General features: G+C 37.8%; 1 protein-coding gene across 5 annotated transcripts in view; it reads right to left on the reverse strand.

The window, feature by feature from the left end:
- Positions 1-212: 212 nt before the first annotated feature.
- LOC124167603 (RNA-binding protein Musashi homolog Rbp6) overlaps positions 213-27,773 on the reverse strand; it is a 716,673-nt gene continuing 689,112 nt past the window's right edge. For 3 of the 5 annotated variants that reach the window (XR_006866742.1, XR_006866740.1, XR_006866743.1), the window contains 2 exons: positions 21,128-21,881; positions 16,029-16,115 (listed from right to left, as the gene is read on the reverse strand). Coding sequence is in view for 1 of the 5 variants with exons in the window: in XM_046545586.1 (XP_046401542.1) it covers positions 16,035-16,115 (81 nt within the window). In the remaining 4 variants the exon portion in view is untranslated. Of the gene's footprint in view, positions 16,116-21,127; positions 21,882-27,773 lie in introns of all 5 variants that reach the window. The other 2 variants (XR_006866741.1, XM_046545586.1) reach the window with 2 other exon arrangements.

Here is a 27,773-nt window from a genome sequence, read left to right on the forward strand (position 1 = left end):
GTAATGATCGTTCCCTTTATTGTTCTACACTATCAGAGAAGATAGAGGGAACAACATGCTATATTCTGAGATGAAAGAAGCCATTCTTTCACTTTAAGGGTGAGCAAATGACAACACACTATCAGTCTCACCGCGGTAAATATTCCGATAGGAAATTTACTGTGACTCAAGGGATGGGGTTGGTTCTCAGTTGCAAGTAAATGAAAATGCAGTTTATTTCTTTGAACAATGTCCATATTATATAATCCCACATACACGCATTGCGTTTTGTGAATCATTTTTATGTATGCATTCATGTATTTTTGTAGTATTATCTTAATCATTATCATAATTATTATTAATATTATTTACAAGGTACAATCATTGTTGTACACAATTACACGCACACCCCTGAAAAAAATGGAACACACACCTTTGCAGTGGGGCAAAAAAAGAGATCCAATTTAATACTCTCTCAGTAATGTCTATTTTTCTCTGGTCTCTCCACTCGAAAAAGAGCCTCACCCACTGAGTCATAGACCGCCCCTACTCCTTGCAGATTCCAGCGCCGCAATTCCAAATGTGGCCACAGAACGAAGCACTCAGATGGCTCTACACAAAATGGCGTCTAAGGGTCACGGGAACGGGGCAGCCGGAGTAATGCTCTTTCAATTTTATTGGGGTGGTCGATCACAGAGAAAAAAATCTCCTTCCACCTCTTATCACACAGTAAAAGAGCAATAATCGACCATAGTATTCACCACATACATCATACATCTTCCTAGCTTTCCCGTTCTCAAATTCAAATGCATGGATGCCTTATAATCAACTTCATGGATTATGAATACTTTTTTCATATTTATATATTCACTCAACGTCTCATAAAAACGTCTTCACCAGACCTGCGTAAAACTGTAGAGCACACTTTTTTTTCTATCCTTCGTTACCAATTGACCAAGAAGCAAACAAATCAATTTTATTCTCTCCCTTAGCAACTCTACCACGGTTTCTTTTCGCAAACCCCTATTTTTGGAAAGAAAACAAAGGTTTAAACATTACTCTACGGTTATTGCTTTCTTTTATTGCAAGAAGCCTTATTTATTTATGATTTCTTTCTTATATGTTTCTCGGCTGATTTTTTTAAAAATCGAGTTAAAATAGATCAAGCAATTTCTTTGCTTCATGTCATTATCCAGCTAGAAATTGTTCCTCTGGGACAGGAAAAAAAATTAAGGAAAAGTTGGACAAAAATCGTGTGATATGAAAAAGAGATGCGTAAGACAAAAAGAATGGCAAGGTCGGTGAACACTTCATTCCTCCTGAATTTTTTTACCATATACCCATCACCCAAAAAAGATGGAAAGGAAGAGTTGAGTTTCTTAAAAATTTGAAGATTTCGCTTTTGTCTCTTGCCTAACAGAGAAAAAATGAAAATTTGGAAAATGCTGAGAAATCCTGAAGATTTGAGGGAAAACTGCAATGTCATTCACGCTGAGATAGTAAATTAATCGCCAAGAAAATTTTCAAAGGCCTTATATAATAGTAAATCTTTATGCATGATAAAAATATTTTTAGAAACGATTCTCTTAATGGAAGGGTCTATTAAACTATCAGGATGGGGAACTTAGGTAAGGGTCTGAGGTCCACTAGCTCTATTCGCTCGCTTTGCTTGTAACATTCAATATTTTTCTTTGCACATATCCCCGATTTTCTCTCCTTCCAATCTAAAACACTACGCCATAGTCCTCTCATTCTCTTATGCCTTATCAAAATTAACAGTCTATTTCAATTCTCTCCCAGTATGGCAAGAGATTTAATCCTTCTGGGATACATGGGTGGAAATCAGGCCGAAAACATTATTTCGTAAATTGAAGGAAATGCAACTTATATTAAGGCAAGAAAATTCATCATCTTCGAATTCTTAAGGGCATTATAAGAAAAAGATATTTAGGATGAGGTATTTATATGTAAAATAAAGTAGGTTTTTGAAGAATAAAAGTGAAATTCATATTAAGAATTTGGTGTTTATATTTAATGAATTAACTATTCGGGAAAGGATTTGAAGGAGCTCAGTATTTTCACTGCACATCAGTCCATCATTAAACTACGTCTAGGTTAATAGACCGCTTACTAATGAATTGATTGAATGAGAGAATACGAATTAAATTTGGCAAACATATACTTATATACGCAAATAATTATGTCGTAATTACATTATGAGAACGAATAACACTTAAATGACCAAAGAACATATGTAATGTAATGAATTAACGTTTACTTTGGTGATGCCTCAAAAAGAAGAACAAGTTTGCCCGGAAAGTACGGACACGTTTCTACATAAGGTACCGTTGATTAAAAGGTGCTATTGAAATTGCGTGTACGTAATTATGGATAATTACTTGAAGACAAAATATATATAAAGGCATGACGCATTTTCTGCTTCAAACAAAGGTCTCCTTCACACTTATTGTTTAATATTTACTGCTTCAAGACTTTCCGTGCTCCATATTGTCAAAAATCACATCTTTAATCATAAGTAAAAATATTCAAGGGGCTTTGTGTAGGACTTTGGACGAAACATGAGTAAAAAATTTAAATATTCGGTTTCTTTGGTGAAGAAGAATCTAGGGCACCATCAAAACCTTGTACAAAAACGATCAAATGAAAGTTCTCATAAGGACGTTCTCCGTGAAAAGTCATGGTTTCAGCGCTATTTCTACTACTCGGCTTTACGGCAAGACCATAACGTATAATGTTCCTGCACCTTTTCTCTATACGCGTTTCCTCGAACTAACACCAATGTCTTATACTTTAATTTAACTAAGCAACAGTCTCGGTCTTCACAGAAGTGGCGCTTCGAGCTCTGTCATATTACAACAAGAAAAAATAACAATAATTAATAACATGTAGAAACAAGTGACATTACAATTGTAATGCTTTAGTTGATTTGGCATGAACAAGATCACTCATTCAGGAGGAAATAATAACAGCTATCTCATAATAGGCTACGTGAAAATTACTCAGGGGAACAAGTGTATTGAAATTATTAAGAAAGAAGATCAACAATATTAAATATAAAATAGGTATTTTCACAAAAAGCTATGAATATGCTACGTCATTGACATTCCTTCTTTCGAAAGCTTTGAGTTTCAAAATTTAACAAATCATATTTTGCTAACTTGAGGATGGGTTCCTAACTAAAATCTTCAACTATCGCGGAAAAAGTTGAAATAAGAGCTTAATTGTAAAACTAGCATTCTACAATCTGCCTAAGATATCTGTTGCCGCACCTCGCAATGAACCACAGTGCTATATTTTTCTTCCCGCCGGCATTAAAACCTCTCCCCATACAGAAGAATTTAGTTTGTTTTTAACGGGATTTTTTTGATAGTGTGGCACATATATTTATTTAATCATTGATTAAAAATTTATTTCGGGTAATTTTAAATAATATTCATTTAAATTTTGATGCTGCTAAAGGATATATTACAAAACTAAAGAGAAATATCATAGTAACGCTTGTATAGCTAGGCAAAATTATTTATCGTATTATTTAAAAATGAAAATTATAAATGCGAACCCTGATGATAATTAAAAATTAAGATATATGAAACTACTTTTAGGTAGAACCTTCGGATATTATTAATGAATGCCAATTAAAAAATGAAGCATCCACCCCAACTGTAACTGACAACGGCTACCAGTAAGACGGAAAGTTAAATTCTTAGTAGGGGAAGGATAAGAAAGGGTTAAGATAATGAAAAATGGCGGATGGAAAGAATTCACACCTACATTAAATTATCTTGGATTCCAAATTCTAGCTTCTCAACTCTTCAAATTAAAAGCCAAAAGTGTGCACGAAAAATACAGAAGAAAAGGAGGAAAAAATCGTCAAACAAGTCAAGAATGAGAATTGCCGAATGAAAAATAATTACTGCACTTGAATACAGCCGTGAGGGAAATTAACTTCAGACCGTAGGGAGGCCAGTTTGTCGCTCGCAATTAATAAACTCAAAGATAGAAGTTTCCTTCGAAAATGCATTTATGGCCAACAGAGAATGATTATGAAAACGTGTCGAAGGACAAAGGGAAAAACTAAAAGCGCACCACGGCAAAGTTTCAGGAGCCATATCCGTCACAGTTAGTTTCCACAAAGTAAACAACGCAAAAATTTCAGACAAAACGTGTTGAGAACTCTCTCTAGCCTGATATCCATAAACCTAAACCACACGAGCTGAGCGGTGTACTTATTGAATGATATGTGAACATTTTTTTTTATAATATTGGGTAGTAAATCACCTTACGTACTACGCGGTGGCTGATGGTGATTAAAATTTTATTTCCATCAAAAAGATTCTCATTCTCCCTTATCATAAAAAATATAATATATTAGCTGAGGAAAAATAGGTCAAAATAAGAATAATTAACTTGGAGTATATTAGAAAAGTTATGGGCACAAAAGGACGATGCAATTATCATAAAATGGAAGTGGCTTTAGGGATAGGCCTGTTTTTTTTAAAAAGTGTGGACAAGGGAATGGCCCGGTCAAAAAACATGTGAGGCCCTCCATTTACCACCACGTGAGCAACGTCTCTCCAAACCAATTTTGGAGTATCGCAAGCTTCTTTATTAGACAAAGCATACTCGACATTCCTAACGCAGCCATTGATTTAAAAATACAAAGCAAATGGGTCAAAATATTTCCTTTCTCTCTTACTACATTATCCACTCCTTTATCGGAGTAAACGTTTTATGAAAAAGCTCGTGTTCAATTTATATGCCGACTACAGTTTTTTTTCCCGAAAATTTAATCGGCTGATTATTCGGTTAAAATTTTAATGAAATTTTTAATTAACTGAATAAGAGTTGCGGAAAAACCTACAGTTTAACACTTGTATATAGAAATGCATTGATGCATTCGCATTAGTAATTGACTCTGTTCACAATTTTGTTCTGAGGGGGAAAATCCTGGGTTCGTCGGTGTTATGAACCAAAACAAACACTTTCATGCCAGACTATTTACCTTAGCAGCAATTACTCTAATGTGACGAATACCAAAGGCTCCACTCCTTTTAGTCTTTACTATTAATCCGAAGGAAACTGAAGAAAATGAAAAATCGAAGGACATAGAACTACAAGGAAAACTTTCAATGCAGAGGGAAAAGTAACAGCAAAATAAGTAGGGTGCATACGCAAGTGTACGGAAGATATTGTAAAAGTTCATGCAAGTATTGATCACAGGAAAAGCTGAGAGGTGTATGAAATAGAAACTTAGCACGGAAATCAAAAAGTGCACACCGTAGTATCTAGTGGCTTTGCCCTATTATATTTCACGCACAATTCTTTGGGTCCCTTGAACGCTTACAAATTATGACAGGAAATTGTATTCACACAAGTCATCATTAGAAAAAAAAAACTTGCTTCGAGAAACGTCATAATATTCCTCGAGCATTCTCACAACTACACATAGGCGACAGACAATCAAATATTGTTGCATTCGACGAGGAGAATTTCATTACTAATTCATTTCTTTCCATCAATTTTTTTCTCCCATAACTAGTCACAAATCTGTCTTTCTATCATTAGCCAAGAATTGTTTTTTTTTAATGTTGAGCGAAATCATTAGTATTCACTCGAGTCTTCCTAGAGCACAGCAACCCTTTTAAATATATGCCTGTCTATTGGGTTTTTGTTTATTATTTTTTTTCCGTAACTAAAGCTATAAATCATGAGAAAGGGATGGGTATTGAACGAAGGATATATATTTTTATTTGAACACATATCATTAAATGTTGTAAAGCGGTAGTCGTATCGCTCAAATCACAGTTTGCAATTATTTTTCATTTTCATCTGTGTAACATCATCAATAATAGCCTGTAAATAACTTTCCTAACTTTTTTTCTCGTAAGAAATTTGATTAATGTATCATACAATATATTTTTTTACAGCTGCTGGGTCTCTGTACTACTGGTTGCTTCTCGTTACACCGACTGGAATATTATTGTTCAGTCCTTTTTACATGCTCATGTTGTCGACGCCCGGTCGATCTTGTGAGTTCTTAGAAAAATTTCTTTCCTTAACGTTTAAAATCGCGTCCTAGACCGTCTAAAGTAGGGAATCAAAGGAAGGGCAGCGAAAATTTTGAATAAAAAAAACTGAAGGTCGAACGCAAACTGCGAGAAAAAAATAACTCCTTCGAGAGGTTGTCATGGGGGAAAGGTGTGGTTCTGGTGCTAATTTCATTCGTCTGCTAAAAGGGTGCTATTATAAGAGGTCATTCATTCACTACAGCAATTTATATATATATTTATATATTATAATGTATGTACACATATGTATCACAACGCCATCAATAATGGTATCTTATGCTGTCCGTTCATCCCTTCCTCCTACGGAAAATTCTTTCCCAATCTCTCCGGTACGGCAGTGTACTCCCGTTCTCAATTTAAAAAATCCTTCCCTGTCCTTTTGTATATATATATAACATGTAATATATGCACACAATGATATACAGGCCACGAAAAGGCTTGTTGCATCGGTTTAGGTACACTCGGTCGCTCCCCATTTTAATTTGCAGACGAGGAGCGGAAGAAAAAGGCCTTGATGATAATTTTTAAAACACAAACAATTTTTTTTTACAAACATTACCATCAACGATTACTCATATAGGCATATTTATCATATTAAAAAAAGACACGCACACACGCATTAATATTATTGATATTAATATTATTATAATTATTATTATCAGGCCAAGGGTGAACAGGAATAATATGTAGTGTAAATATTTGTAAGTATTTCTCACATTAATATTCCTCGCCTTGTTTGCATCTGTTAACAAGTAATGACTTATCTTTACTGCTTGCTTTACATGCATAATGCGTAGTAGAGGGTTGTTAATGTGGCCTAGTATCCTTTGCTACGACATAACAGAGGAAGCTGCCGGATGAGGGCTTAAAATTATTGGCACTGAATTTCTCTATAAGCATCCCACGCACACGAATTTAGGAACTGGTTGGAAACAAAATTAGCGGCTCTCTACCCTGATCAATTCATTTTTCGCACAAAAAAAGACGTTTTTAATCCAAAAAGTAAGAAAATCACGGAGACGAAAAATGTTATTGGTAATATTAAACAAGGTAATTACTCACCCTAGTTGTGAGTGTACGGTAAAAAAAAATAAGCTTCCACTTTTTCTTCAGGAAAGATGCTACCAAGCCTTCACCCTGGATTCTTAAATCGTCAACCTTTCACATTTTTATATACCCACTGCTCAATCTCTCTATTCTGGAGATAATTTTGTTCAATTTTTGTCGTACAGCAAACGATTATGCATGCAATAATCATAATTCCTCAAATAATGCTGTTTCACGAACCCTCATATTTTTTTCTTTTTACGTCGCAAATAAATACCTACATCCATTACCAGATAACCGCAAGGCCCAAGCGTTACCCAGCGAAATTCCATGCGTTGACTCAAGGAAATGAGTAACATCCTATGCACACGATGGTTCAACATGGCCACTTCTCGTAAATTTCAATCTAATTCCTCAAGATCATACCCATTCCAAAGGCAAAGGCCAACTATTCCTTCTTTTAATCAGCATTTGCGTTACTCACACCCAGTTTAGAAAGCCTTGTTTGCTTAACATGAAAACTTACAACTAAGTCCACTAATACGATGCATGTATTACAACGCACATAAAAAAACACAAGCATACATTGCTTCATCTGTCACATGTTGTTTTGGTATTATTACTTCCTTTCATAACAAAGAGGTAACGGTTTCTAGCCATTGTTTACAGATAATAACATACATTTTACAGAATACCATATTGTAAACAGTACATCAACCACAGTAACACTTTTTAGATTAAACAGGATATATTTAACACAATACTTTCATGTTGTTTCATCTCTTCAAATTTTATATACTGCATGCCTACGAAGGAAGACATGCCCAATCTTGGACAATTTACATTTTTTCAATCATATGTTTGCGACAAGGTGTGTTCACATGTGTTCATAGTGTTCTTTGAGACATATATCATTAAATAGCATATGCAATAGTTCAACCGTGTCCTTCTGTGAAATACATGTGTTATGTGTGTGCCTGTGTTTTGTTTATTTAAATATGCTGTTCACATACATACATTGTTTATTTACAAATATGTTTAGAGCCAGACGCTGATCGCTTCTCACAAGTTTTTGACAACCAATCGTCAATTTAGTCTGATCCACGAGTCATAGTCACTCTCCCTCTCAAACACGAAGCTTTTGGCAACGTTCAAGGTTAATTCATGTGGCTCTTTCCTGTTATCCACTTGCTAAAGTAGAAAACGTTGAGATTATATTTGGAATATACCTTTGCCGTGTAAAAACACTCACGAAAAGACATTGACTCCAACAAGAGTGCAGTGATTATGGATATTACTGAGTAGTCAATAAAACGCTGTAGCTATTGCGGCTTTCAGCGTGAACTCTTAAAATTTTTTTTTCAAAATTTGTACGCTCAGAATACACAGTTGCCATTATATATTTTATTTAGATATATGATTTTCATAACACAGCGGTGCAAACAGTTGACTGTGATTTTTGTATGCGCATACGTGTTAGTGTGATTGTGTAGAGATGTAACAGTTCAGTGATCGTATATCATTAATGCATTCATTACTTAATCAAGAATGAAGTACCTTCATAAATCGGAGTGTTAAAGAAATGTAATTTCCAACATTCTCATTTACTTTTTCTTCCATAGTGCGCCAATAATATACATCATTAATATATTTATATTTATATATAAATATATTAATGTATTTATATTTAATAATATGCGTTCACAAATGCAGTGTCACACAAGTATATATATATATTTTTAGAAGATAACATTTACACACTGAAAAAAGTGTTTTCTAAAAGTGAGCAGAAGTCCGAACACGAATCAATTTTTATCCCATATTTCTGCAATGATCTCTTTTCAACACTACCTCGTTCCCTAAACGAATCTACTTCAGTCCCTTGGAATAGGTCAATACCCATTTTTATGCATAACTTCTCCAAACGCGTCTCGCATTCCAATATTTCAGGAAAATCCATAAGTTACAGAGTAAGAATCCATTTTATGTACAGGCATTACGCTCTTTTTTTAAATTAACGATTTAATGTACAGCTCAGTTAAAAAAACTTCGCATCCTTAGTGATTTTTTTTTGTATTTAACGGTCACGACCTTCTAGCCGTCTAATTTAAATATATCAGAAGCTCGAGTGTTTTTATAAGATCTCCACACTAAATACAGAGGCCCATCACGATCACAAAAATAGTATTTTTTAAATAATTAAGTGGATGCTCATGGAGTTTCTTTTCATATCAAATTGGTGTAGCTTTGAGGAGGATATAATATCAATATATCCAACTATATTCATTTTTTCAAACTATCAACTTACGAAGGGAGAGGATGATCTACAGAGCCGAAGCAATCTGTAGAATCCAAGTTATTGCTTTAAATGTTCAGTCAATACATACTAGAGATTACATAAAATTTTCCATGTTTTTGCATTGATGATATTTACACATGAATATTCATGGAATATAGTCCGTTTAATAACGCTAATCCCAAAAAGGTGAAATGGCAAAGTAACTTTAGACGAGGAACAAGAAGAGAAAAAGCGATCAACGTTCGGCTCATAACTCACACACGAGCAAAAATGCTGGATTCTCCTCGACATTCCATGGCCCAACCACACTGTTAATAATAATCATTTTTTACAGATCACAAAAGAAACAATTAATACAGGATTTACTTCAATTCTCAACAATTTCATGGTATCAAAATACAGGTTCAATTAAAATTACTTGTGATATTTATAGTGTATTGCTCTTTGCCTTGCCTAATGGTAAAAATATGACTACCACAGAGAAAAGGAGTAAAAAAATTTAACATATGAATAAAAAGAGCTATTATTCACACATACGTTACGCGTAGAAATCGCCTCTGATTTAAGTCTGTTTTAATTCTTAAAGCACACTTCTGGGCCGTGTTCAACACCTTATCCCGCGAGGTGACAGACAACATGCCAGTCTTTTTTTTTAACATCAGAGGAAGTCACGTGGTCAAAAAACTTTAGCAGTCATGATTGCAATAATTTAAAAAATATATATGTAAACCAACAGAACGCAATACAAATTTTCATAAACTTGTTCATAACTATTATCTCTCATCTGCTATTTCATTTAGGAAACCCAAAAGTTTCCAAGTCCCTGATTTGCAAAATACTCATCACGAATAAGACTTTTGACATATATTGCTTGCATTCATTACCTATCATTTATATTCACACTAATATTTTCCTAAACTTGGGGAATAAACTTTTTTTTCTAAATTAACGCTCTTGCAAAAAAATCACTTCCTTCACAAAATGTAAACAAGAATTCCGCGTGAAAGAGAGAGAAAAATAAACAATATGAAAATTTTAACCACTCTTATTAGGAGACCAATGCGTCCCACAGTATAAACTGTTGCTTAATGTCAATAAAATACATAAAAAACAAATTATACAGTTTATAATAGGACACTTGCTTTTTTGTGTATACATATATTTATATGTATATATAGATATATTTTCACTTTTTCACTACCGACAAAGTTCCTGCCATTTTTTTTTACTAATGATAGATCTCTTGGATTTTAGCCTTTAGTCTTTTTTTCTTTATTAAAGTTGGAGAGGTAACTCTCCAGAAACAAACAAGCGTCTTGAAGCTTATTCCTAATACTCATTCCACATCTAGCCAATGCTTTCCTTATCAGCACTGAGATCTTTTATCCGGCAAACTTTCTCGACATACCCAGAATCATTTGACGATTACATCATTAAAGAAATCAACTGGGAGTGACTAAAGGATAACTTTAGATTGATATAAATTAAAATTTGGCATTCAATTCCAATTGGAGCCCGTAACCCGCACGTCCCTCCAAGAATCACGACACACACAAAAATAAAAGATACACTAAGAGCACAGAGAAATCGTGATAAACATTTGACCTTAAAAGTAAACCGCATATCATAAAAGTAGCTTATCAAATAACGGAAGGGAATTAAGTTCGATCGGGAAAACAGCATATATGAAAAAAAACAAAAGTTGATATTATGCCACGAATAACACTTCTTTTTTTGTACATGTATTCTCTCCCCCTACCTTTGCTGCGAACGTTATATCAGGATGTTTAGATTGAATTGTATTCGCTTTAAAGCGCCATAGTGTAAAATTTTCAGGAGAAAAAGATTTTATGCTTCCAAGAGAAATAAAGTACGTGAGCGAGTGCGGAAATAATCATAGAAGTAGTGATGGGAAAACAGATACCCGGTCCGTAGTTCGACATTAGCGAAGTGAAGAGAGCGGGAGGGCTGAGGCAATGACATGCTACGCAAGACAGGTCGAATATGAAAAGACCACGTCACAGCTTAAGGAATAAGGAAACAAGCCGACGGAAAGTAAAAACTACTCCTACTTTCCCACGCTTGTTCGCACTAAAAACTACATAATATGATCGATTGAGGGAGCAAGAGGGTTCTTTCTACAGTTTCCATTTTTTCAAACTTCATTTTAAAAAACTGTACCGTTTGTTACTTTGCGGCATCAATTAAAAAAAACGCATGACCGAACTAACCGAACTAATTTGGTTACTTTTAATTGAATTTGTTTTCTGCTCTACAGTTATACTTATTAGATTAACGAAATCCATTGCCCATGGCTACTCATCAATTGAATGTGTTTTCCCACGAGGCGATATCGCTGAAGAAGCTGAGATGTTAAGAGCCTTATCTATGTATCGGATATTTTATACAAAAAATTGGGATTCAAAATGCATTGAGAATCAAATTTCACAGCCAAGGGCACCTAAATAATGTACCTCCATCCATTTCAACACTACCCTCGTGCTCTCTCGGTTCATATAAACTTCTCATAGCCATTAGGAGTCGCAATCCTGACAGCAAACAGTAAAATACACAATAATTTGACAACTTGTATGCCATATTTGGCTTCAATTGATCACTTCACTACTAGATGAAAAGTGGTCATATGATTCACTAGATTTAATAATCCTTAAATATATGCCAATATGCAATTGTCTTGCCATACTAGAACACTAACAGCTGGAATCTACATTTACAGTAACAGCAATGTATGTATATACAACATTATATATACATCCACATTTTTTTTTTTAATTTTCCTCGTTTGAGTAGCAAGTGCCTACTCTTAGCTGATCATGAAATTACAGTCCATGAATATTAAACATTCACAATTATATTTATATACAAATGCAAAAAGAATTAAAATATATAAATATGTTTAACATGGTATATTACTCTCAGTGAAGATAGCTCAGATTATATATTTGCCGCTTATTCACCGCGAAACATTATTGACTTAATCAAAAATCAACATACCATCATCAATCAACATCGGATGATACATTGAGAATTACGATGTAAGAAGCAATTCAAGTATGCCATAGCGGATAAAGTACAGTATGGTTATGAGCGAGTAAGCAATAATTTTCAAATACAGACTTTGGCAAACACGCACGAACACGATGATATACCAATTGCAAAATTATTTTTTTTTAATTCATGCTCAAATGAAAACGAATTATGATGCTATATGTACAAACATGAAAATCAGATAGGGAACAATAAGTATACATAATGCACATACATTTCAAGATAAATCCGTGTGTTCTCAATGAAAACATTAACGCATCAATTTTTCTAATACATTGGTCCGTAATATAAAAAAGTGAATAAAATACCACTTCATGGTTAGCTTGACTTATATACCCTGTACTTTTATCGTAGTTACTTGAACAAGATAAGTTACATAATGATAAACGCGAACAACAGCACGACGAACCCAAAATAATCGGAATTTGACAAACAGTTTCCGCTCAAAACAGTTTCCGTTACAATCAAGGAATTTGGTATTTAGCCTACCCAGATCAGTACTGAAACAGGTTTGCAAATAGTGAGACAAAGCCCTTTTGCAATATAATTTAAGCGTTGCATCATAAATTTTAATAATCATCAAAATTGTCAATATATTTCTACGTTTAAAATAAAAGCTAAGAAGCTGATCTCTCTCTCTCTCTAGTAAACAGGCTAAAACAGGTGAAGATTTAAAGATAAGTAGTAATTTTGGCATGACAGACACACCAGAACTCAATTCTGAAGCATAGAATAAACTAATTGAAGTAAATTCATGATCACAGCAGTAATATAAAACGAATTAATATTAAGCTGACTGAATTCATATTTAAAATAGCTGAATCGAAATTCGTACTCTTGAGTCTGCTAAAAAGTGCCGGAAAGTTTCAAGAAAGGATGTCTGACGGTAAAATTAACGAAAATAATTTCTCACCACTTTATGATGGTGACGCAACGAGCAATCATGCATTGTAAGGGGAGAGACCATGTTCTCGAAAGCAAAAAACCAACACATTAAAAATATAAAAATATCTAAACGTAGTAACTGTACGCGTCAACAATGAAAAGGGTGAAAGTGACCTCGGAACATAAACGTAGGCACGTTAAATTTCACAAGACACTCATTTAAAATGACAACCACAGATAACACGAATTAACCACTCATGCAATCATACGTAAAATGATCATCAGAGGGGGTGCCTCAGACTCTTATGATTAATATATCATATGTATATGTACACCCTCCACTCGCATTTGGAGATGTTGTTAATATTCACTTCTCCATTAATTTCACACCATTGGTCCAGGGGGAATTTTTGCAACGAAACATTATTCAAGTAATATTCATCAGCAAAGAAATGAAAAGTTGAAAAACATCTTTCGTCCAATTGAGAGTATAGAGAGGGGGAGAACCACATGTAAACAATTCTACGAAGAGTCGGTCCTTTCGGAAAGAAGCTCCCATACACTCACACGCAAAACAAACAAGTAACACAGCATTTTTATGAGAGCATTTTGCCACGATAGTTCTTCAAAAGGGCGACTTTTTCTTTAGTAGAAGTGGTAATAGCGCACAGGCGCTTACGGATAGATTGAAAGGGTTTCTTGTCAAAGGATAAGTGAAGGAGACGGAGATGATAGGCAAGATGCCGAGACAGCACTCACGGAAAGACTGTTTATGGATGAGCCTGAAGCGTCCCTTACAAGATCAATGGGAACGAAGATTGGAGACCGCGGGTACGCAGGAGCTCTTTTTGAGACTTGTGAAGCACACATATGCAAAACAGAGGTATGCACATTGCCACATTTTACAATAACACATATAGTGTACGCTTACGTGCCTTGGGTTGGACGAGGAAACGATGGCTTCAAGCAATGGAAGGGATTCAAGTCCTCAGCCAAGGCGATTGCACGCCCGCCATGCAACAAAATGGCTGACACTCGACCACGTGACTGGCACGCGACAGCATGACCACCATGAAAGCGGAAACAACGGGAGAAGGGACATTTGGTAGTCAGAAGAACCAATGATCGAGATATCTGCCTTCAGAATCCACGATAATACACCAGCAGAGCGTATTGGCCGGCTCTTTAAAGCGTAGGACGTGAACTGGAGGAGCGGGAGGTGAAAACGCTTGCTTTGTAGACAGATTTATTTTCGCTAACACGTCAACACACGGAAAGCGTGAACAAAGGGACTCGGGTGTCTTTGTCGTAAGAGGCGCGGGCAGGGAGACACACTGGCGTACAATTGGCAGGATTGCGTCTGTAGATAGCTTGCACAATAGAGTGGAGGAGAGTGTTAAGATTATGGAGACGAGAGGAACATCGAGCGAGAGCTCGAAGAGGTAACACATACTGCATACACCATTAAAATATATGGATATATATGTAAATATGTCATACACATGTTCAAATTTGCGATCGCGGTGTGCATGTGGTGGTGGGAAGAAAGAAAAACAGAGGTGTAGCCAGGGGGCATGGTATTCACTGGGGAAAAGGGAGGAAGTAAGACGATAGGTGGGTGTGGTAACAAACAGATCAACTTATGCGTGACTCTCCCTCCCGCCTTCCTACTGCCTATTTTCCTTCTCTCTCTCCACGGCACGTCGGGGGAATCTAGAATTCCCTCAACATCCACAAGTCACCATTCTGGAGGCGGCGAACGATGGTTACTTCGCGAGCACAAACCGAAAACGAACACCGCAGATCCTTAAACCCTCCACAAAACCCTACAGACGAAGCTGGGCCTTCCTCAATGTCCAGCGCCGTTATTGCAGTGTCACCATTCCCTGCCTTCCAACAAGCCAACACCATCCCCCAGACACAATGCACACAAGAAAATTTTAGGGTGGTCGGAGCACTGGGGGGATTGGGTTTACAATAATCAACTCTGCCGATAAATAACAACACCTCCGAAGGCAATCGTTTACCTAATCTCCAAAATTCCTTTTCCGTGGTCTTCTTGCAAAGTTGTCCGCTTTCCATGTCCTCTCGTGATTGACCGTGGGCTTACTTAAAAAGTGTCTTTCATTCCCGTTTGGGGTTGATAGAAGGGAGCACTTTCATCGAATCCATTTGATCCCACCACTACCGTGCTGCCACCTTAATCAAAAAGCACAACACTGGGTCTTTTTCACGGGCCGCAATCTCAAATTTCTTCTTGCACCACATTTAATTATTACCATTTTTTTAATTTCACACCTCACGTAGCGAGAACACTAAATTTACTTGATGCCAATATAACCACAATGAGTACAAACATTTACTTAATACGTAGAAATATTGATGTTGATGCACTTTTCCCAAATAGCTTTCAAAGCGGACATTTTTTTTTGTCTGAGTTAACTGTGTTCATCGGAGATGACAAACACATACACACATATAGATACATGCACACAGGTAGACCTTGTATTGTGTTTCCAAGTCAATTTTTGTGTAAACGATGTTTTCTTTGGCAAAACCCCTCTATCGAAGAAACACTCCGTAATCCATCTCGTCTTACCTTTCCTTAAATCTCCATAAAACAATAATCCGCACCGTCGTAGGCAGCAGTCTCTTCAAGAACGCGTCTACGACGGGAGGAGTTCTGGTCCTGATTCCTCAAGGAAGTTCCATCCGATGCACTTCATCAGCCCAAATCCACTCCATTGCTGCATTGCAAAGGTGAGAGGACAAAAAATATTGAAACTGCATTAGAAATACAAAATGAAGCCCAAAAGTGAAGGAACTTATTCATACAACTAGAATCGGGTATTGAACCGGTAATTTCTAACAGTTTTATTTCACTTTTTTTCAATTGGAAATTTGATACTGCACATTGAAGATAGCACTGATGGAAGTGATAAAAGTACAACATTTGCTCGATAAAGAAAAATTTAGTGCAGAGGCTAATTTTTTAAAGGTACATTTTAGTGTAAAGTCAAATCCATTTTAGTGCCAAAATAATTATCGAACGGTTGAACAATGAGATGGAAAATATATAAAATACCAACTGATCCATGAGCTGCATTAAAAAATATTATAACTTACAGCTAGGTGTGAAAAGGTTCTAGGTTTTGACATTCATAAAGGGAAGTGATAGAAGAAAATAAACACTAATGAGTACATGGGAAGGGTATGTAAATATATGCCGATTTTCCCTAACCGCTTCGGAACCTAGGTTGACTTAACCTTAAGAAGAAGCCAATCTTATTAAGCCAATTATTTCTCCTGGAATCAAATGTTTATTTTTCCCATTTGCTTTATAATGGTACCCACATGACGAAAATGCATAACAATACTCAAACAATTGAAAGGTGAATGTAAGACCGCCCTTGCACATCGACAGCCAAGTTCCCCAGCACGATACCAAACATTGGACTCGAAGCTACCGGACACGTTTCAAGCAAAGTATATTTTTTATATTTCGTCACGCTCAACAAAAAAACCTGAGTAAGGATCGACATTTCACCCTCATTTTTTCCCCTCCTACTTATAAATTTATTTCTTCCGAAGGACGCAACCCCTGCTTTTGGAGAATTTTGCAAGGAAGAGCCCTCATCCCCCGGCCTTTCTCTCTCTCTCTCTCACATCCTTATCTTGTGGAAGAACCGCGCTGCCCAGGGAGTCTTGTGTGAGAGCGGGGGACAAGACGCCGAGGGCTCGCTACTACTTGCACTTGACGCGTCTACCCGACCAACGGAGAGAAAAAGAAGCCCATGCAATTTAATGAGCCGCTATGGAACCTCACCCTGAGCTCAATGACTGCGGGTTTATATTTAGAAGATGGCTGAGGGAGAGACGAACGGCATGAGAAAAATGAAAGGGAGAGAGGTTCGAGGAGAAGAGAGGGGGGGAGAGAGAGAGGGAGGGGGCGAGGTCATGAGGTAAGGTAGGGAAAGGAAGAAAGAGAGATGTGAGGGTGTTACGTCGTGCTTCACCCTTGAAAACACGAAAAAAAATGAGTGAATAAAATAAGGATCATCCCCACTCGCCGTGGAAGCAATTACGTGGCCGACTCTTCATCTTCAGTGCGTCCTTCCTCTCTTACACCCCCTCCCTCACCCCTGGAAACTTCATTTCCCCCCCCCTCCCAAACTCACTTGCCCACCCAAACAGCCTGACACGTACCCCACTCTATAGTCATATACTGGTGCACATCCTCTCTTCACCTCCCGTAAACTTCCTCCGACCGCACTTAGCCCAACCTCCCCGCGGTTTCCCCTGGAAAGTGTGGACACACCGGGGGACTGAAAACTGAGGCTCCATTCAAAAGAAAAAAAAAAAGGTTGAAAAAATTTAAAAGTGAACCTGTTCTTGAGACTATGGAGGTCGCAAGGAGAAATAATCCGCGCTCCCACGGCGGTAGTCTTAATGAAAAACTATTCAACAAAAAAGTAGGATGGAAGCAAGGAAGAGATAACCACGGCAAAGCTCGCAATAAGTGTATTTTTTTTTCGTCTCCTTTTTCTAAGTTGCTTTCGAAACATAAATACATGCATGCATACGTTTATTTTAGCGAATCATTAATTTTTTTCCTACCGAGGCCCGCGTTCCCTTTCCTGCGCTATCCACCCTCTCGTACCTCGCGCTCAGAACTCGTGACCCGTCTGAAAGACTCCACGCTGAGATGGAAATGCGGCGAAATGTATACGCCAAACTGCAGTAAGGACGATCCTGGGATGGTTCCTCATGCTGCAAGACCCGAGCTACGATCTATATGAAATACCTATAGGTATTTCTTTCTCATTAAATATTTTCATCCACCCTTCCGGGCAAGGGTAGTAAGTGCAGCGAAACGAAAGTCAAAACCAGTAAAATTTCAATAGCTTCGTTCCCGGCAGCGAAATGTAGAAACGAAACGAAAGGGAATTCAAATTCGGTGAGTTAGGGCCGTATTCTTAGTCGACCCTGTAGGGCCAACCGACCCTGGATACGTCATCAGCCCCTACATAAACCGATCTCGCCCTACATACGCCACATCGAGCCCTACATATGGCCGTTTTTGGAACTAAACAGGCCCTACTTGATGTAGGGTAGCTGAACCAGTCCTACACCCTACCAAACAATATGCTCGGTCATAAATTTTCGGTCGTCTTTTCTTAGTTTCATTGTTAGTTCCATTACACCACCAGAGTGTAAAATTAGCACTGCGCCATCATCTACGTCATCTCAGAGAACTTCACGACGGAATTACCCCCCACCACTTATGTAGGGTCGACTGAGAAACGCATGTAGGGGCCTTTTGTTATGTAGGGACGGATATGTAGGGTCCACTAAGAATACGGCCCTTAAACTCTGGGACGAAACGAAACGCAAATAACGTTTCGCACCGGAGGGACCACGTGCTTCACCTTCGAACAGTTTGTTTTCGACCCACACACCGAGTACGAAGTATGGCTAAATGAAGCAGAGGTCCGTCCTACCGCTATGAGATGCATGGGGCACTCATATTTTTTTTACCACTAACAGGAGAACGGTGAACGCAAACTTGCCATTCGATTTTTAAATTCAATGTTTTAACCTCTTTACACGCATGTCAAACGTAATGCGTCGAAATTATTCCCTCTCATCCTCCCCCACCCAAATTCTGGGATCGAAACTTAACAATGAGCAGTGGATTTTCGATTAATTTCGTTTCGTTCCCGGGAGTAAAGTCTCGTCCCGGGTCGAAATTAAACTCCATAGTGATTTTAATTTCGTGCGGGAACGAAACTAAACCCAGGCCTCGTATTTTCGTTTCACTCCGGTTCGAAACGAAACATTTTCGTTTCGTTTCACTTGCCATCCCTGCTTACGAGACGATAAGACTCATTTATTAGTGAATAATAAGTTGGCGTGAATGTGAGATGAGGGGACAACACGTGCAAGATTGACGCTAATGCGGGAAATCCAAACATTTACACCTTAATCTACGTACGTATTTCCAGCTCTATCCTAACAAATTAAGAAAAATAGACGGTGGAAGTTTTTTAATGCATTACAAAATTTTAACCCTAACATCACGCGTCATGTTCGCGTGCCAACAATCATCTTGGTGTCACTCGGAAAGAACTGTTGGAGGCAACATCATATCAAGAGAAGGAGACGCAGGACTAGAAAGGCCTGGTAATAAAAGGCGTATCGTTAAAGACGACTAACACCATTTTACCTTTACTTCTGGGAATAAAGGCCACGTGCGACCTTGAATATTGAAACCTATCGTTTCAACATCGGGAAATTCATCGTCGTGGTAGACGACTTGAGTGGGCGTTGAGTGACGCGTATCACAAAAGCCCATGGTTTCACATTACCAAGAAATATCACCGCCTACGCTAATGACACGCTCTCAGTACCATGGGAGGAATGACACAATACGGCAGCAGTACGTAATGATGGAACGATAAGCACATTGACAGTCACGTATTTTACTTTTGGTCCAAGTATTTATTGATTTCTAATCTATCTGCATTCGTACTCTCTGTGCACAGTTCCCGCATTGAAAACATTAACCCATTAATTCCCAGATTATTTTCTTTTCACAAATACTTTTGAAGTGATTTTCTTTCATTAACACCCAGCCTAAGTTATTTGAAAAAAAATGAAAAAATTCTAATTAGTTTATTTAAATAAATATAGGGTGGGTCATTGCCGACCCACCCTATATTTATCGTTTCGTTAAAATTGTTCCTGGCATTGTATTACGAGTATAAATGTTTACACAGCCAACGCGATATCGCTGAGCATTACTTTTTCATAAATAAAATTTAAACGAAATAATATAAATACTTTTTTCCACTTTCTGCTCATTTAGTTCATTAAAAACCATCAAGAGAGAAATAGCTATCGGATTGATGATTTTGAATTTGTATTTCACCCGACTGGCCCTGGTTCAGGATGAAAGGGGACCCCTGGAAAACTCCGACGAAAATCCCTCAATACTTAGTAGATGTTGTAAGAATGGACATTTCGCAAAAATCCATCTTAGAGACTGAAACCAGCTAAGCCGGTATCAATGCGCGCGCATTAACGCGCAAATGGATTAGTTGTAGGTGAGCTTATCCATCTTGTAAAACACCAAACTCTGTGTGAAAATAAAGGCGTTCACTTATAACCGAAATGAACATTTAGCAAAATAATTCGGTATGAAAGGAAAAGCGACGGCGATAAAAGAGTCACCGATATTCAACTATTTTTTCATAGCTTAAATACGAAAGAAACGAAAAAGTTACTGATAACTTTTCGTCCATTCGAGACGTCGTTAGAGTCCCAGTTCATTGACTCGCTCCGAGAGACTCGATCCTTGACGGAAAGAATCGCTCAATAGATAGATAATAACGACGAAACGCGTGAAACGCATGCACGAGTTTGAGAATCGTGAGAAAGAACGAGATGAGCCGCTCGGCATGAGCTAGTGACGCCACCAACTTATCAGCGAAAGGGTTAGACCCGCCGATTTTCGGCCGCAAATGGTTCGATAAGCAAAAGACGGATCACAAAACAGAACAATACGGGCCTCTGCATTATAATTCAAACTCTTTCAATATCCAAAACGAGCCCATTAGCGAGTAAGCAAATGACATTAATGCTAGAGGAAAAATAAGGTTTTTTGACGTTTTAAGAAATGGAAAGGCATGGGACAGAAAATGTACAACATCTACAAAAATGAATGTGGGGTTGAATTTCTCCCCAAACATTATCTCACCTTTCGGTTCTCACCACCATCGCCTCGCCTTCAGAAGTCCACACCCACACACTCCCACAGCAATGAACAAGTGACGAAAGCCATAAAAAGACGCACAGCACCCGCGGACAGATTCTTCGTATAATAGTTTCTAAATATTTTTTTCTCATATAATTATATATTCATATTTATATATGTATACATTTTCTTTTTCAAGAAGGAATCGATCAGATCATCGATTTCTCTCTCAAAGGTCCTCTCTTCTTTGCCACGTTAAAAACTTAAAACAACATCAACACACACACAAACAAACAGACAGACACGCCACTCCCACCCCATATTAGCCAGCAGTCTCTTTCCCGCAGGGGAGGGGGACCCCACAAGGGAAAAAAAAGGTCCTCGGAAATCACTCTAGAATCGCCATCTTCTGCATCATCGATCCGTTAAGATCGAATGCCTTGGGTACATTTATTTTTATCTCGAAGACCAAGGCGTTTCTTCATCAATCCCTCCTCTTCACTCTTCCACTCCATTACAACAATAATCCCGATACTCCATCCATCCTCAGCAATATCCTCTTCCGTCACCTTTCTCGTGGACACCTTTCGCCATCATCATCTTCTTCATCTTCATCATCCTCATCATCTCTCTGATTCGCGACTACGTCACGCGGCTTCCTTCAGTGGTAGCCGTTGGTGAAGGCCGCTGGGATGAGGGGCCCCTGCGGCAAGAAGAGGAGGGGAGAGGGGGGACAGTCCCCGGACTGTGGCGTCGTCTACAGATCAATTCCACTGGGTTTCAAACGCCCGGATAGCGGGCGAGGCGATATCAAAACTTAACATATACATCACAACCACACACATACAAACAATTTCACTTAAAACAGCTTATTTCATCAATATGCCTCTCATTAAGTATGACATCATTTCCATTTGAAATATATTCCATTTTAATCTTTGCCCAATTTTGGCATGGCTTGATAGATGAATTCATGAATAATAATGATTTCAATCACACAATCATATGATCAAAGTGAAGATGAGTTTAAAACTTTGACTTTTAATTAATTCATTCAGCCATAAACTCGGCACAAAGCCGATGGGCAAATACAACAAAAGAGTGATTGATCTTTGAGATAAATTCATTAAAATTTTATGGTCCTTAAATATTAGGAAAAGTTCGACATGTCCCGTTCATGAAGCTTAATGGGATATTTATCAAATATCTTTTGCTTTACAAATAAGACGTGGCAGAGGATTCTCGTAGTAAGTCTTTTCACCGATTCCTTTCTCTCGTAAGAAAATGTTTACAAGTGTTCCTGTCGAAGATTTTGTCCGTCAGTTTAAATTTTGGTGCTTTTTATCGAATGTGCGGTGTGGACGGAAAAGGCGGCGACTGATGATGGAAATCGTGAACATTATTGGCAGTGGGCTACCGTCCCAGATCAGTCCAAAGACGGTAGAGCTCACCGATAAATTCAAGCACGAGTATTTTGAAAAGTAACTACATTTCACAGTGCAGGCATAAAACATCACGAGTAAAAAAATAAAAAAAAAATAATAACAGGTTAACTTCAATAATGAAATAAGATAAAAATAATATCAGGTTGGAATAATAAAATCATAGAAGCAAATAAAAAACAGTTTTCCTAGTTTTTTTATATTGACCGAAATCACACTAAATTGGTGATGAACTCACTAGAAATTTGTCATTCCATACGAAAATCCTCGCCATGACATTGAACATGTCGAACTGAATTCAGATTTAGCTCAAAGAGACCACTGAGTTAAAAAAGTTGAAGGTATGAGAAGCATGATATTTAAATTCCTTATATTTACTTTACGTTAATTTAATTTTCAAAATATCTGCTTAAATTATGGTTATGTTAGTAATGAGATGTTATCATTTACATTCAACAATAATGCAAAGATGATGCAACATGAAACAATGAGATAAGCGTTAGAATGACTTATATTATAAGCACAGATAACATTTTTCTTTGTTACATTAATGACCACTTCCAAAGCCTTTGAAATTCAAACATTAATATGCGAAATCGGAATAGGTGCATTATATCTGACAACGGAAACGTAAAAGGAGCAAAAAAATACGTAAAAATGAGCAAATGGTGATAAGGGAAACATGCCATCAGCATGCGTACGCTCTATTTTCATTTGAAAAACCAGCGCCACACACAGTTTGGACAACACACAACATGCTTGAACACAGTGCAGGTAAGCATATCCATAATATAAACGCATTAATGCCGCATTCTAGGTGGGCTTAAAATATAAATTACGGTATTGCTATTATTTTAAAATATCATCAAAAAGCTATAATTTTTACTCAAGTGCTGCGCATTTTTTTCTATCAACAAAGGATAATGGGTCGGATAACGGTGCCATTGAACCATGCAGTAAAGTACCCTTAAATGTCAGTCCGAAATAACTCCACGCCATTTTCTTCATTCATTATAAAGTATGTGACGTAAAAATCCTTCATTTTCGATTATTAAAATGAAATTATTTTAATAATTATTAAAATATATTTTATTATATATTAATGCGAGATACGGCAAACTAAACAAAAATTCTCAACGAAGATAGACAAGCTACGAATGCACGGGACGTCTCCAAATACTCCTCCACTCGATTTTTTGGCAAAACCAGACAAGGAGAGTTTCCCTTCCTGCGCTGCCGTGCACAGCGGTAACCGGGGGCCGCTTAGTGAGTTCCCGCGGTATTTATGGAATGCAAACTTGACGGGCAATGTGGAGAAAGATGCGTAGGTGGGGAAGAGACCAACGAGGTGGTAACGAACGAGGGAGGCTTACGCGTAGGAGGAGTGAAGAGGAGTGTAAACGGGGTGAATTTTCGGTGCTGGCTCTCGTGGGGGAAGTTGACTATAGGGAGGAGGGTGTCCGGGAATCGGGCGCATTGAAACGCGATTATTAAATTCCCGCAAACATCACATTTCCTCATCCCACTCTCTCTATCTCTCTCCCTCTTCTCCCTCATTCCTTCCCATCCCACTTTGCTCCGACCGCCTCCCCTTCGAGAGAGCTAGTCGAGAAGAAGAAAGTCAAGAAGACTATTGGGAAAAACTTCCTCCTTTCCTCGCCTGCTTCGCCCTCGACTTCACCCCAGCGTTTCTGCAACTCGTTGAACTTTCCCGTGCCACACTTCCCTCGCTCAGAAAGCAGAAAACACGCATCGCCTCCGAGCCATATCGCCATCTACCCTTCCACCGCTTCCGGGTGGACCGATGAAAATTCAAAAGGAAGGAGATGAGATTTATTTCTCCCACCCTTCCCATTTTGAGAGTGAAATTAAAATTTTCTCTTAATTTTTTTTTTTTTATCATTTCGGAAGATTCTCAAAGAAATACGATTCCGTGCGCAGTAATTTAGATGAAAATCAAGAGTATACCTCCAGAAAATACAACCGATCAAAAAAATAAAATTGAGATTTAGCTTCAGATAAGTCTTACTTGTTACAATAACTCGTTTAAGGCATCCAACTTCGTGACGTCCCATCCTCGACCTTCTATCGAAAGAATCTTGATCAAAATATAAATATCGGTTAAAAGCTCCAGGGATTTCGTAGCCTTAAAAGCGCTGCAATAGGGGAATACAGAAAATCCTTTCCATTCAATTAACCATAGTGTATTAAATAGCATAAATAAAATTAAGCATAGGAGACAGATAATAAACATAATAATGTGTGATAAGTAAGCTAAAACATAGAACAAGAAGAGAGGGAGATAAGAGTTGAAATACGGAGTCGAAATAGGAAATGATGATTCACTTTGCACATTCTACTTTAATGCTTTATTCCCGAACATCGTACTTGCAGTATTATTCCTTCAACAAGGAGGGGTTTTGAAAAATATGATCGGAAACATAGCGTTATAGTGGAATATACAGTGAGAAATTTAATTTATCATTGCGTAGTTCCATAAAGTAAAGCAGCAATCGTTAAGCAGAGTCAAAAATTGAAAATAGGGGAAAAATTACGGAGAAATTTGGGGTTGGGAAGGAACGAAACTCCAAAAAGTTGAGTGGAAAAAGATATGATGAAAAGAGAGAGAAACAAAGTTAAAAAAAAGTGAAAAAAGCATAGCAGTGTGGAGTACGCAGAGGAAAATGCGACCGTGAATAATAGTTTTTTGAAGGAAAAGATATATGGTAGAAAAATTTGGCCGCTCCTTTTTCTCTCGTCCTCGTTTCAAGCCCTGCATGTCTTCCTTTGGACGCTTTTCGTACTACTAAGCCCGCCTCTCATTCCATCTCGCTTCCTCCCTCGCATTCTGCCACATTCATATTTTTTCCCTCCCTCCCAGCAAGCAGCTTTTTCCCAGAGGAATGACATAATTTTTAATTGCGTTTTTCTTAGCGGATAAATTTTTCAATAATTCTTATGCCCCTCGGTTAGTTATTAGGACACGCGAAATATATTTTTTTTAGAGGGTCGCATATCTCTCTCTCTTTTTTTTTTCGCCGTTCCAATCTGAATTCGCTTGGCTGCGCGGTTCGTTTTCAAATAGGAAGCGTCCTTTTTCTCTCATTAATTTCCAGAAAACGGAGGAACAAATTTAAACGACGTAAATTTCTGCCGAGAGAAGCCGAGGAAGATTCCGAAAAAAATATTATACCGGCAACATTGGTGATCGCTGAGCAAAGCGTTTTTAGAGTTGGAAAAGGCCTCATTATACATTTTGGTAATTACAATGGAATTATTTCCAATGAATCATTTCCATAATGACTGAATATTGTCGGCCAAAATGTACATCTGGGACCAAACTAGCACCTGAGCACGGAGAAGCCACTCGGAAAATTAAAGCAGTTTGGTGCAAAAAAGTGTAATTAATTTCAAGTAATTGTTACTCAATTTTAATGCTAAATACTTCGGCTTTCTTCCCGAATATCCGTTGCCAGTCAGGCGTTTGGAAAGAGAGTTAAGAATGAATATGTGTCATGCAAGAATTGACAATAAGCCTAAGATCTGGGAAGCAGGATTTAAAAATTACGGAAATAAGAGCATAGAAAGTCGCAAAAAGTTATTGGTCACGGGCAATTTAAGCTTTACGTAGCGAAAATACAAAAATATATATCGCCGACGCCCGCTTCGCTTGCTCTAAGCAAAGCGAAATCACCTCGAATGTCAGGAGATTAAATAAAAATTTGATACGGCGGACGTGGGGTTGAAAAAAATGAACACAAAACAAAACTCGAGGACGAAACAATATATTTCACCTCGTCCATTCACAATATCAAGGCACGGCGCGGAAGCCCTTGAGTCATCTCCGTAGGGTAGTCATATTAAAATATCATGCATGAAACTTCATCTTCACCTATTCGGCTCCGTGAGGCAGTGGGGCAACACGAGGAAAAAAAGTACCGAGCTCCGGGGTAACGATATAAGCTCACCTACGCTGTCATCCTCGCTAAAGTAATCCTTTACGTCTATATCGCCGGCGAGCGATCTGCCTACGGGAGAGCTTTGGACAGGGAACCAGGAAAGGAAGAAGAAAGAGAGACATCGCAGAGTTGGTAGGTAGTAAATGCGACCTCAGGTTTTAATAAAAGTCTTGCCCGCCGGTGCAATGAACGATTCCCTATGTATTCCTGAGATTAAAACGAAAAAAATACGGAAAAAAGGATACTCGCATAAAAAGAATGTTATCTCCCAACCAAGAATAGCCGCCCACATAAACGATGCCCACCCTTTTACGAGCAAGTAGGAATCTTTGAACAACTTATGCTCTCAATAAAAACCGGCCGATATTCATTCCGCTACCCTTCGTTCCCCATAAGGCTCATCCAATCCCATATTTCCTCCAGCTCTTCCACCACCTACGGCTTTTCCAAACTATTTCCTATATACTCCGAGAATTCAACCATTTAGGACCACGCCCACCGTGCAAAAATATTCATTCCACTTTCTCGACCTCCACTCTCCTGCACATTAAACTAGCGCTAGGGGACGATGTACGACAGTACACACTCCACTCATATATTCCTACGCGAACTGATCATTGGGGTGATGGGGGACAAGGACACTAAGTCGGACTGGGAAGGGAATAGATATGGACGGGGTGCTAATGAAACGTAAATATGTTTTATACAAGTTGGTTATGAAATTTTACAATAAGCTTCGAGTTCCAATTACGATTTTTTATCGCTGTCACACTGGAAAGAGTAACATTAGCCTTTTAGGCCGACATTTTTAACTAAACAAAAGCTACACTAACATCCATGCTCGGGATAGGGGCAACCTTCTCAGCTGGGACTCGAACTCAAGACGCGACGTCTTATGTGGTAGACACTACTAGGTAGAACCAAGTAACAGTCACAAGAACTTCAGCGATTACCTTTCATAAATAATTTGTGAAGAAATCCAGAGTTGATTAATACACTAGAATCCATTCCAAGACGCTTCCCAAAACGAAATTTTAACTCACTGCATGTGATGCTCAAAATGCCTATTTTACTTATCCATACATCGATAATGAATAGGGTTTATTCTGTATAGCCTTACGTGTCCGTGTACCCCAAGTCAATTCGCAAAGTGCTAAAGAAATTTTGTTTATTCCCAGGAAAAAAAAACTAGTAAAATGCCAAAAATAGTTATACGCTCAAAATTATTACCATTTAAAATAAAAATTA

The sequence above is a fragment of the Ischnura elegans genome, chromosome 1 (genome assembly GCF_921293095.1).
Source record: "Ischnura elegans chromosome 1, ioIscEleg1.1, whole genome shotgun sequence".
In the NCBI taxonomy this organism is placed as follows: domain Eukaryota; kingdom Metazoa; phylum Arthropoda; class Insecta; order Odonata; family Coenagrionidae; genus Ischnura; species Ischnura elegans.